The sequence below is a fragment of the Limulus polyphemus genome, unplaced genomic scaffold (assembly GCF_000517525.1).
Source record: "Limulus polyphemus unplaced genomic scaffold, Limulus_polyphemus-2.1.2 Scaffold1975, whole genome shotgun sequence".
Classification (NCBI taxonomy): Eukaryota; Metazoa; Arthropoda; class Merostomata; order Xiphosura; family Limulidae; genus Limulus; species Limulus polyphemus.
Genome location: NW_013667585.1, coordinates 63,479 through 77,373, shown reverse-complemented (window position 1 = coordinate 77,373; position 13,895 = coordinate 63,479). Strand labels below are relative to the sequence as shown.

At 35.3% G+C, this 13,895-nt stretch overlaps 1 protein-coding gene across 5 annotated transcripts in view; it reads right to left on the bottom strand.

Annotated features, from left to right (window-relative positions):
• LOC106465537 (cilia- and flagella-associated protein 206-like) overlaps nt 1-13,895 on the bottom strand; it is a 96,074-nt gene that overhangs the window by 21,406 nt on the left and 60,773 nt on the right. For all 5 annotated transcript variants that reach the window (XM_022393451.1, XM_022393452.1, XM_022393450.1 and 2 more), the window contains one exon: nt 7,131-7,364. In XM_022393451.1, coding sequence (XP_022249159.1) covers nt 7,131-7,364 — 234 coding nt within the window. The remainder of the gene's footprint in view (nt 1-7,130; nt 7,365-13,895) is intronic.

The window sequence follows — 13,895 nt, the reverse complement described above, 5'->3', positions numbered from 1 at the left end:
ACTAAAACACAGTCAAGACAAGTTACTTTGCACAGACCAAAGGTCACCTTTATGTCATTTGATATGGCAACATGAGTGCAAGTGTGCCACATCATTGTAACTTCTGTATTGTTAGCTAGGCACAGATGAAAGGTCAATATAATGAAAATAATAAATATATATAAATGGATAATGTTATGAGGTTTAAGCTATTTCATCCAAACATTTATGTCTTCGTGTTATAATTTGTGTTCATTCTGGAATGAAAAAGGTATAATTTGTTTATTTTCTAATTTTTTATGGTGGTTGCAAGATCAGTGAAATTTACCAAATCCGTAAGATATTAATTACTGAAAATAACAGATAAAATATAAAGTTTTTTTAAGAAATGTTTGATAACTATCCGGACATTATAAAGATTTCACATGTGAAATTTCAGAATTTTCTCATGCATAAAAATATTTTTAATCTTAAAACGAAAATTACTTTGTATGATAGATAGGCAAGATGTGAAAAGAAAAAAAAAAAGGCATGAGACAAACATTGCTTAAGACTTAATAAAAAATTAGATATTTTGCTTATGAAACCATTGTAATGTTTACTGATAAACTGCCAAAAGTTATAGCATGAAAACTATAACAAGCACAAAATGGTTACAAGGTTGGTCTCAGGGACTGAGCCTGGGTTGAAAGAGTTATATGAATCGCCATACTCAATTTTAGTAATGATTTATATCCTTTAAAAATCAAAATGTCCAAAAAAAGGTTTAAATTATTTTAGTTTTTTTTACTTTACTAAACACAATACAAGACAGAACTCAGTAAAAATGATATTGGTAATACTGTAATTCTGGTAACCATACTTCATCACACTTGTACATAACACTATTTAAAGTATTTAAACTTGTTTACATGAGGAAACAGATTTCTAACAATTGCAAACTAAACACAACAAATCTATAGCAAGCACAGAATAATAAAATCTGAATAAAATTAATTACTGGGTTAATTTTCAGTTCTGAATTATGCAGGTAGCTTCCTTTCATTAGAAGTTAATGAGAAATATGAAGATTTTATCTATAATTTATGTCAAAAAAGGATTTCTAATAACATTAGAAGGTAACAGAAAACTAAACATATTCATATTATTTAGTCTAATACACTGATCCAAGGAAGTTTGGGGGAGAGAATTACATCACACGTTAAGGAAAAGCATATAACAATGGAAACAGATTCCAAACATAAGAATGCTGCACTAAGTGTAGTACTAACAAAAGATGAATGAAGAAAATCAAAGCATGTGTAAAAAGTATGTAAACTTATTTAAAATTATATATTTTACCAAATAGAAAACAGGCTATGTTGATCGAAGCTTGGAAATTAACTTCAAGTAATTTTCTTTTACTGGACTGATATATATATATTTTTAATTTCAAAAGACTGATAAATCACTGAGCAAATATTTTTAAGCTCTGTCACAAAACTAACTTCTTACTTTTCTGGTGTACAGATGACTCATTTCACAATAGATAAAAAGATTGGACTGTGCAATAACTAGTACCTTCAAAGCTACCTTTGGGACCTTTTGCAGGTTCTTTTCATTAATGTTACACATCTTGATGTGCTCAAGTCAGTTTGTTTGAAGTTACAGTATACCAATAAATAATGAAAGTCTATATGTTAAAAGCACTTTTTCAGTATAAATGGCACTTGTAGTTCATCAGTATTGCATAGTTATCCACTTATCTTGTTAGAGGTGTACACTGTAATGTTAATACATATTAGGTTACACATCCCATATGATGACCAGGTGAGATCTGAACTTTTAAATAACATTTGCTCTCATTTAATCAACTTAATTGATGATAATGTATCCCAACGGCATTTTGTCCTTCTTGGGTTATGGATTTTGGATAATCTTAGTAGGAAATAAAAAACTAGTAATCTTAGATTGATATCTGAACTATAGTTCTATTCATAATCACAGTACCAGTGAAGATATAGAAACAGTGAATACTAGATAGATTACATGGTGTCATAAAAGAAATCAAAACTTAAATATGATGGAAGCAAGAAGGATTCCATCATTAGTAATCTATAGAAAAAACAAACAGAATTAAGTAATATATATATATATATACAGAGCTAAATATAAATAACAAAATCAATTTAGAATAATTTTAGGTCTTAAGATTGTGTGTGATTGAGAGAGGGAGGGAATTTTTTTATTGGCAAGGTTTCCTTTATCAGAAGTTCAATTTCAGATTTTGCAGTAATAAGAACTGATCAAATGATGTGTATGTTAATTTTGCTGACGTACTGTTTTGACCAATACTCCCATGTGATTGTGCACTTGTATTTATCAACATAAGAAGTCTTACAGTCTCTGCATGTATATAAAAACAAGTATTAGATAACATGCATTTTTATTCAAGACCATTCATACAACTGAGAGTCCACTTTAAGAGCATGTTAATCAGGGCATTTTCAGAATGTGGAGAATAAATTTTGTTTCTTCGAATAATAACTGAATTTGTTGCCTTAGGCTTAATTAGATTTTTCATAAGTAACTGATCATGACTGGAATGTTACTTCAGAAATTTTATTTATTACACCATGGCTTAGCCCTTCTGTCATAACTTCATATAATTTTTTAATTTCTTTCCTTTGTAAAGTATACTAGTGGTTACAGCACTTCAAGAGATAAGTTTTACTTATTACACCAGTGGCCTGGCCTTCTGTTGTAACTTGTTTCAATTTCTTTCATTTGTAAAGGATACTAGTGGTTACAGCACTTCAGGAGATAAGTTTTACTTATTACACCAGTGGCCTGGCCTTCTGTTGTAACTTGTTTTAATTTCTTTAACTTCTTCCCTTGTTAAATACACTAATGGTTAAAGTACTTCAGGAGATAAGTTTTACTTATTGTTTGTTTGTTTTTGAATTTCGCGCAAAGCTACACGGGCGCTATCTGTGCTAGCCATCCCTAATTTAGCTGTGTAAGACTAGAGGGAACGCAGCTACTCATCACCACCCACTGCCAACTCTTGGGCTACTCTTTTACCAAGGAATAGTGGGATTGACCATCACATTATAATGCTCCCATGGCTGAAAGGGTGAGCATGTTTGATGTGATGGGGATTCAAACCCACGACCCTCAGATTGTGACTCAAGTGCCCTAACCACCTGGCCATGCTGGGCCAGTTTTACTTATTACACCAGTGGCCTGGCCTTCTGTTGTAACTTGTTTTATTTCTTTAACTTCCTCCCTTTGTAAAGTACACTAGTGGTTAAAGCACTTCAGGAAATGAGTTTTTACTTATTTCACCAGTGTCGTGGCCCTTTTATTGTAATTTGTTTTTGTTTTAATTTCTTTCCTTGCTTTTTTGTTTTATTAGAAGCATCTAAATTCTTAATACTGGTGCAGATGTTGAAAAATAGTTCTGAACATAAGATGTTGTGGGCATGAGAACCCATATCAGCTCCCAATTTTTAAAATTACACATTTTAAATTTAGCTTTATCTCGATTGCAAGGCTTGTAAATAAAGGTTAAGTATTCCCATTGTTGTGTGGGTTCCTTTGCACTCTCTTCCAGTACATTTTAATTTGCTCATTCTTTGTGTGTGATGCTTTTTTTTCTGGTTGTCTACTGCATGAAAATTTTAACATATGGAAAATGGAATGATAGCTAGATAAGTAAATAAAAGAGTGTAAATTTACTTGTTTGAAGGATAATATAAACAAACAGCAAGTTCAGCCTTCAACTGGAGAAACTAAAAGACCTTACCATTTTATAATCTTCAGCCTAGCAACAATGAAGGTTGTCTAGTTTCTGTGTAACCAAAAAAATATATACTTAGGATGCAATGTGTGTCTGTCAGGCCACCTTCTATGAAGCCCAAAGTTGGACAGGAAATAGATGTGTCTTGTGCCCACAGAGTGATAGTGGTCAAACGCAACATACATTACTAAGGAAATACCATCAGGTGATTATGTACCTAGTGTGAGAAAACATCATCCATCCCCACAGTATCTATGCTTACTGTAGTTGCTAACAGGAATTGAAGAATTGGCCCAATAAGTGCATGAACCTCCAGTGAAGAAAGGATTCCTAAGTTAAATGAACCAAGCGTACAAATCTCGTCCAGCAGAAATTCAGCAAAATTTGATAAAGCTACACAGGTTCAAGGCTTGAAAAAAATTGATTGATTTTTTATTTTTTTATGGATGGTGGATCAAGTAGAATTTTTTTAAATACTAGACTAATAACATTCTAAGTAGGTATTCTTCTTAGATTTGTCTAGACCAGAAGAGTTTGGCTCAATGTATTAGACCTTCAAGCTAGACACGAGTTAAAACAACTGAACAGGCATGGTTCTAAATTTGCAAACAACTTGTCTTTGTCAGCAAGCAGGTTATGCGAAGAGTCTGTCATAGTAAGAGATGCTGATAAACTGAGGGACCAGTGATTAACACTGCTTTTGTACACATACTTGCTAGATTCACCCTGTGTAACAATGTTAGAGGCAGTTGGTCTTTCTGACGACTTTTTCAACAGATGCAATATAATGTCAAGTGAGGTTAGTTAAGGAACTAACAGATTTTTAGGTTAACCTTCCCTTAAAAAATTAAATGTTAGGTTAGTTTTGAACTTCTGTGACCTGTGGTGAAGATCACAACTTGTTAAATTTGATGTTCTCAAATTAAGGTTTTATTTGTTTTCATGAGTGTTAGAGAGGAATCTGGAGGTAAAGTTTTGAACTTATTAATTTTGATGTACCCAAATTAAGGCTCATGAAAACAAATAAAATTGTTAGAGAAGAATCTGGAGGTAAAGTTCTGAACTTATTAATTTTGATGTACCCAAATTAAGGTTTTATTTGTCTTCATGAATGTTAGAGAGGAATCTGGAGGTAAAGTTCTGAACTTATTAATTTTGATGTACCCAAATTAAGGTTTTATTTGTCTTTATGAATGTTAGAGAGGAATTTGGAGGTAAATATTAGAACTTGTTCACTCTTTCACAATGGGAGCCCCCTTTAAATGCTTTTCTGTGCAAATCAGTGTTACATTCAAAATGTAAACACCTTTACTATCAATGTATGTGAAAGAAATTAATATTATAATGTACATTATGATTCAAAGTTTTATTTATCTAAATTCTAAGCCTTTTATTTGAAAATAAACCTTTAAAAACTACTTAAAACTTCATATGCATTGTCACGTGACCAATGAGCTATGAAAAGTTTCTTCTTTGGCTCTTTGTATCTTCAATAATACAATGGTAGTTAAGTTGAGGTACATCTAGACAATGTGTTGTTTACATAACCTTTTGACTCATTCATTTCAAACAAGTAAATTTTTTCAACCCCTGACAGGTGTCACGCCCACCTTCAACAGATTTATTTGATGCTACATACACATGTGTAAATTCATTTGAGAGAGATCACTTTACACTACAATCTAACAATGGTTAGTTTGAAATTGGCATGCAGTTATCATCATGGATTACATGTAATTGACTCTAGTATTATTGGCTGTTCTTTAATTTTACTATCTTTGTTGTCTATGCAGTATTAATTATATATATTTCTTTTTTTGAGAAAAAATAAAGGTTTTCAAGGAGGAGGTAAGAAAAAAGTCCGTGAGGAGTGGAGAATAGGAAAGAGAGAGTCCTATCCACACATGAAGCACTCAAGTATTTACAGTGAATGCGTGTAGGAAATGCAACTCACACCTCAAACCTGGAAAGGAGGTAGGAGGAGTGCATGACACAGGAATGGGCTCTAAAAGGGTTGGGAATGTTGAAAAACAAGGAGGAAAATCGATGAGAAGGTACTACTTTGGACTCCAATGAGGTAAGAAAACTCCCAAAAATTGACAGTTGCAAAATATAGCGCTAAACAAAGGACAAGGAAGAATTAGATGAAGGAGATGCACTAGAGTAAGCAGTGCATACCACCAAGAAGATCTCACCAACAGAGGTGCCAGATATATAGGTAGAAAGAGGTAGAAAGGGAGGGTACGAGTCTCTCCCAAAAAACATACAGAGGTTTGGTGGATAGACACAGTGAGAAGAGATGTGGAGGAAAAGGTAAGAAAGAAAGTGGGGAAGGGGCAGATGCAAATGGGAAAACTAGGCCTAGGAAAAGTACATTAGAATTTCAGGCTGTGATCCCCACACCTGAATGAAAGACTTGAAGATTTGAGTGTAAAATTGCAGAGCCCAGAATGTAATTGGGTTATGAACTAAACAACATGGACCATGATATCCATATGGGAAGGGCAAACTAACATAGACAAAAGATATCATACCTAGGAAATTATGCCAAGGAATGGTCAATGAAAAATGTGGGAACATTCATAGGCATAGCTCTTGACTGCATGGCAAAGAAAGGAGGTGGTAAAAGTTTGTCCAAAACTTCATTATACAAACCTGACACATCAGGGAGTGGTATATCTGGTCCTGGTACAAGAGCTATATCAGGCCACATGATAAATTCTAATTCGCGGCAAAAAAAAGCCGAAACCACCTCATTTTAATGCCAGAGCCCGAATCCAAAGAAGAGACAAGTGTTACAAAATAATAAGTAGTTGCAATATTATTTTGAGAATTCAAATAAAAGAAACATGAGTGGATAAAACAAATTCAATCCACAAATTCTCATGGAATAATGCAGAATGTAAAAACAACTAAGTTATTTGGTGAACAAATTAGGTGAAATATAAAAAAATTGAAGTAAAAATGAGGGAAACTAAAACACGTCTGCACTCAAACATACCAAATCGATAAGTGAAGATTTGATTCTATAGTATAGGGGAAGTCAGCTGCACTAGAAGGGTGTGTCGCACTCCTACTGGTGGAGGGTTATTGCATGCTACAATGCAGCTGTAACACGTGGATGTAGGTGAGAGCCCAAGCCTAGTGATGAAAATTTGCACATATAGAGGGCAACAGTTGTCAAAAAGCTATTATGTGAGAGGAGGTAAGTTATTGTATCAGAAATTATATTAGTTGCACTACTAGCAAAAGAGCATTGTCTCAATAGCTTGAGTGACTTATCCACCAATACCTTAATCCATTTTTTCTGTAAAGTTATTGAGTTAATTTTCTATAGAATACATACTAATAAAAAAACCTGTTAATATACCTGAAGAGGTAAATCAAATTCTCTTTTTAGCTCTAGAAGTAGAATCAATTCTGGCCTTTGAAGAGCAAGCTCCCTTATTTCTGAAAGATACTTTTCAGGTTCCTCAATAAATTCTTGACCTGCTTCAGAAGTATAAAAATTGTAGCAATATCCTTGATACAGGACAATCCCTAGTTGTCGTTTCCCATGAAGAAGAATACCTTTACTTTTGACTAATGTCCATGGACAAAATCCCTAATAATGAAAACAATATAAATCATGATGTTAGAAAAACATGTAGGTTCAAGAAGTCTTGATACAAGATAATAAAAACCCTATAACCTGAGTGCTTTTGAAAGGTGGACCTTTCTTCTTCAGTTTGCCCCTGAAGAAAAAAATATAAGTTAAATACTGACCTGCTTGAGAACAACAATAATTATAACAATATATCTCTGAATGTTGAAACTATATCATTGAGGACAATCTCTAGGTGTTGTAACAATATCATTGAGGATAATCTCTTGGTGTAGTAATAATATCATTGAGGACAATCTCTAGATGTTGTAACAATATCATTGAGGATAATTTCTTGGTGTTGTAACAATATCATTTACAATAATCTCTAGATGTTGTAACAATATCATTGAAGATAATCTCTTGGTGTTGTAACAATATCACTTATAACAATTTCTAGGTGTTGTAACAATACTGTTGAGGTCAATTTCTAGGTTTCATTTCCCAGGAAGTAGATTACATTTATTTTTGCTGAAATTTGCACAAGGCTACTCAAGCGATATCTGCTATATATTTTGAAATGACTAACTAGAAAGAACTTCGCTAGTTAACATCATCTACCGCCAATTTTAGGGTTACTCTTTTGCCAATGATTAGTGGGAATGACTGTCACATTATAGCATGCCCACAGCTGAAAGGGACAGCATGTTTGGTGGTGGGAATTTGAACTGGAGACCCATAGATTACGAATCAAGCACCTTAACCACCAGGCTATGCCAGGCCTGTAGTGCTGTAACAAGTAATATTAATACCATTCACTATCATGGTTTACACTATATCTTATCTTTTTAAGTGTTTAAAAGTAGAACAAATTAAAATTTGATGGAATTTTTGAGTTATTGTCTAAGAAATTTAAATTGTCATTAATAAATCTTTCTTTCTATAGCTTCAATGAATAATTAAAAAGCTTTTGTAATACTTAGGATAAAAACTAAATGAAAATACAATATCAAATGGCAACAATGTAATAAAGCAAATGTGTGTGTGTGTTTTATAGCAAAGCCACATTAGGTTATCTGCTGTGTTCACCAAGGAGAACTGAACACCCGATTTTATCGTTGTAAATCTGTAGACAACTATCCCACTGTGGGGCCATAAAGCAAGTGAAATACAGCAAAAATAACATACAATGTACAATAATATTAGTAAAACTTTGATGTGAAAGCAAACTAAATAATATAAAAATTAACAATAAATATAGCTTGTGTAAATAAAAATGATTAAATGAAAAAAATGCAATTAGTTTTATAGTAATAAAATTTTAACACCTGCCATACGAGCTAGCCCAGCATCTTCAAGCAATGATCCTAGGATGGTCAACAGAGGGGTCATTCTAGAAACCAGTTAGTTAGGGTTATTTCAATATATCTCGATGAATGAAGCTTGGTACAACTTTTAAAATAAAAAATATATATATTAATTAAAATATGGCATGATGAAGTCTATATGAATTATAATATGGTGGTACCATACCAGGCATTATACCATTCTTCTTATATTTACTCTTCATTGAAGAAATGGCATTTTTGATTTGAGAATTGCTAGGGGAATCATCTTGTAATGCATCAAACATCTGCTTCATCACTGTATCTTTGGGCTTTAATGTGTTGTTAGTTTCACAAAATAATGAAAGCTAATATTTTCCTATACTCAAAATAAATTTCCAATAGATACCCCATTTCATGTAATAGTTTTTCATTTAGTGCTGCCCTCTGTACATACAAATGTTTTTGCTCACCACTAGCCTCAAAAGTCCCACCTACCCCACATTTCAATGTGGTTCGGCTGTACTGTAGCATACAAATAAACATATGACAACCCTCCATCAATAAGAGAGTGACATACTCTCCTGTCATAGCTAGCTCCCTCTTTACTGTTGAATCCAATCTTCACTTTGAAGTGAGGCAGAAAAGAAGCACCAGAAGTGGGAAGGAAAGATGGAAAGTGTGGGAAGAGGTAAGTATTTATCTGAAATATATTTTCAGTATAGGAAAATATCAACTTCCAATATGATGTCTTACCCCCAGTCACATAATAGCTAGAATCCCACACTGTCTTGGTGTAGGGACCGGTGCAGAATTTACCTAGATGAGCACCCTTCAGAAATTGTCCGAAGAATGCCTATGCAGTGCGACTTCTCTTGTTAAGAGAACACACTTATGGGAGACTGCACCACATCTGAACCAGGTATACTCTTCACCCATTATGAATGTTTGCATTGCTAAATTGGGTGGAAAAGAGGAGCACATCCATGACTGTAGATATGTTGGCTGATCTAGCTCCTTTCGAAAACGAGATCTCCCAGGAACCAACCTGTAGGAGATGGTAGGATGGGGATTCCCAGTCAATTAGTTTAATATATAATCGATTGTGCCCCACACTGTATAATGGCTGGTATGCATCAGACCATATGGTAGTGGGTGAAATATCTCTTTGTGAGGAAGGGTTCCAATGGATAAATAAATGGGAACATAAGACATAGAAGGAAGATGTGCAGGCAATATAACATTTGAGATCATGCATAATACATAGAAGTCTATCGAGATCAGAACAGGAATACAAATGGGGAATGGGAAATAGAAAAATTGGTGTAAAACAGACATTGCCTTAACAAGCCACTGATGTATTTGACAAAAAACTTTGATCTGGATACAGGAGAACATAAGTATGGTGATAAAAACATGTGATACATTGAAGGCAAAAACACCTGACCTCCAACAACCACAGGCAAAAAGGAGCAGGAAATAAGTTTTGAGTGATAAATGGTACAGGGAACAGGTAGCCAAGGGTTTGAATGGGGTTGGGGTAAGGGCATAAAGAACAACATTAAGGTTCCAATCTGGGAGGTGCACAGGATGAGGAGGACAAAGGATCTTGAAAGAACACAACAAAAGGGAAATGGTTGGAGAGGAAAACACCCTACTGTAACGGGAAAAATGGAAGGTAATGGACAAGACTGCTTATGACCCAGCAATGGTAGATATGGATGAACCATTGTCAAACAGTCAGTTAAAAAAGTAGGAGACATGAGCGATATTTGGACCAAAAGGAAGGTAATCATGGTGCAGAGACCAATTCCTAAAAACATGCCATTTTCTTTGATATAATATGAGGGAAGAAGGATGTATGGAATGAGAAAGGATGGAAGCTATACATGCAGCTAGTCTAGACTACCTTTCAAGGGTCCAGGCAAAATCCACACGTGAAGCTGGAATGTGGTGATTGCAGGATGAAACACTGGCGACTGAGTTTGATGGAAGAGAGATTGGGAAAGAGGAACAGGCAACAGAAGTGCTGTCTGAAGATGGGTAAGGACTAGAAATCAAGTTTGTGCTGGCCAGAAAAGTGCTATCAGAAGGACACAACACAAAGTAGGCTGGATGATAAATAAAAACCTTAAGAAAGAGACAGATAGGAGAGTAGGTATACAAGTAAAGGTTGGTTCAATCTTGACTGAAGGCATCTATTGCCAAAGCCAAAGGATAAGGTACTGCAGCACCAAAAAAGGTGTTATTTGCTATTGAGATGGGTGGCAAATGCACCCAGGTATGGAGTACCCCACTGATCACATAACCACCAGAAAACTTGGTAATTGAGGGACCACTTCATGGAAAGGATCTTATGAAGGCAAAGTTAATAAATTTGCAACAAGAATCAATGCACCCAGAACACTACTAAGCATGCATGATATGATAGAGCCCAGAACAGGAGTTCTAACATTCGAAAACAAAGTGATGTGAATGGGTGCCCCTTTGTTAATTGATGTATGAGATAACAGTCAAAGTTTTGGAATGGACCATGGAATGTATGAATGGTAGGCATCAATCCAAAGCCTGATATATGACAAGAAGTTCTAAGATGTTGATGTGCATTGCTGTCTCGACTGAAGAACAGATTTACTGAGAATCCATACTCACTCTCCAATCCATAAGAGAAGCATCTGTAAACAGATGCAACTCAGGTCATGGAGGTGGAAGAGGTACATCCACTGTAGTGTTGTCTCTGTTGAGCCACCATGTAAAATCAACTTGCAGTGAGGGAGGAAGACAGATAATGGAGTCCAGGGGATCCCGAGCAAAATTCCATTGATTGTGTAACACCCACTGAGCATGACCCAGCAGTATAAGGACTTCCATGGAAGCCCATCTGCCTAAAAGAGAAAGAACCTCACATGCAGACAGTGTATGACAGGATTGGGTTTTGAGTACCATGTGGTCTATCAACTGTAGACAAAAAGAAGAAGGCTGGGCTCGACTGAGGAAGGAGTTGAAAAATACTCCCAGATAGATAAGGTATTGTGTCAGGAAAAAGGACTTTCCTAATTTAATTAACCATCCCACATGAGTTGCTTTTTCGAGAAGCAACTGAGTGTGTTGATGAGCAGCTTGTTGGGATAGAACTAATAACAGTCAGTCATCCATGCAAACACTGTGCATGAAGTAGTCAAACAAAGGCTCTGACCACCTGAAAGAAAACATAGGGTGCAGATGCCTGTGTACAAAACAAAGGTATCATCTGGATGATGGGACAGTAGGCATGTGCAGGTAAGCATCCAAGACATTTATATTTGTCATCCACAGACCAGGAATAAATGCCCACTGCAGTGTGTGGAATGACTCCATGGTGAAACGGGGAAGGTCAACGAATCAGTTGAGACGTGATAGGTTGATCACTGGATGCCAATCCCTCATTTTTTTTAACTACAAACAAGATGGAGTAAAACCCTGGAGAGGGAAGACTGACAAGTACTATAGCATTCTTCAGAAGGAGTGTTTCGACTGCATCGGAAAGACACTGGCATGATGTAGGATCTCAAAGAGGGGGGAAGGATACAGGGTATGTGGACAAAGAAGGAAGGCTGAGAAATTGAAAGGATAAACCTTCTGACAGTATTCAAATCACCTTTGGGTCTGATGTGAAATCGTGCCATAGGCGCAAGAATCTGACCAAGCATGCTCCAACCTTGCCAGAACCCAAGAGATAGTCACTGGTACCTTTCTTGGCATGGGTTTTCACAATGAATAACCCAATGACACACTGCCAAAATGCAGGAAAGCGGAAAGGATAAAAGGGCTGAAGGAGGAGGATAGGAAATAGCAATAGGAGCAGGTGAAGGCTGCAACAGTTGAGAGACCAAGGAACAAATGGAGAAGTGATGGAGAGCAGCCTCCACCTGTGACTCCAATGATTTGGGTTGATCTCCAAAAGTTGACCCATGTAAAAAAGAAGCCATTCGAAGATCTCATAGGTAGGTTGTGGATAAGCGTACCTTAGTTAACAGTGGCCCTACCCAGGAAATCCCAACAACAGAGAAGCCATGTTTGGAGGGAAGGAGAGGATTCATATAAAATGTTTGCAGACATCTGATCTCCACTGTGCCAAATTGAAAAGTGAAGATTGGGTTCTACAATAAATAGGGAGCCAGCTGTGACAGGAGAGTGTCTCATTCTCCTATTCATGAAAGGTTGTTGCATGCTACAATGCCACTGAACCACGTCAAAATGTGGGGTAGTGGGAGTTTTAAGGCTATTAGTGAACGAAAAACATTTGTGCATACAATACTGAAAAAGAAAAAATATTATGTAGCATGTTTCATTGCTACATCGTTTTACTTTACATTTATAAGTTAACTTCTCTATGTTGGCTCTTATGGTCACAGGTCCAGTTCAAAAATAGTGCCAAACATTTTTTTGTCTAATCAAAACAATCCAAACTTTTCTAGATTGACTTTTTTCTTATCCACATCAAGATGCCAGGCTGACTCATGTGGCAAGTATTAAATTTTTAAAAAATTAAAATTAAAGCAGGGTATAAAATGCTAAAATGTCAGTGAAAAAAAAAAGCAGTCACGAGAGTCAGTTAAAGAAAAATAGAGTAATATGATGGTAAAGGTCAATGGAAAAAAAAGGAAATAAAAGATATGCTAAGGCTGAAAAGGGAAATTAAATAACTGGAAAAGTGTAGAGATAGGGTGGCATAAAATATTGGAAGAAAATATCACATGAAAGAAACTTTTAATTTAAAACCAATGGGAAAAGGGTGCCAATATAAATAAGATGTTGTTCTTGAGATTTGCATGAACAGCAGTCAGTAGTTGTAAACCTTAAAACAACTACCCTGAAAGGTGAAGTAAATGATTATGTTTATCATCTTGAATATGTTGCAACATTGGTTCACATGTGTTGTAATTAATGATGTTGTCTAAGTTTACAAAATCTTTGCTGACTTGGAGACCTGTCTCTCTATGTGTAATATACACCTGGAAAAAAGTTAAGCACCCCCGTGTTTTTTTCAAGTGATTCAGATTCGACGTTCTTGTGACTGATTATAAATTACCATTCAATCTAAACGTGTTTATCAAATGAAATTATGCATTATTGGGCACAAGAAAACAAGATTATCACCGTAAAATAACAATTTTAACTTACATATCATGACATCAAAATATGGACATTTTTCCCGCTAAAAATTATCTTAATAAGTATTGTCAGT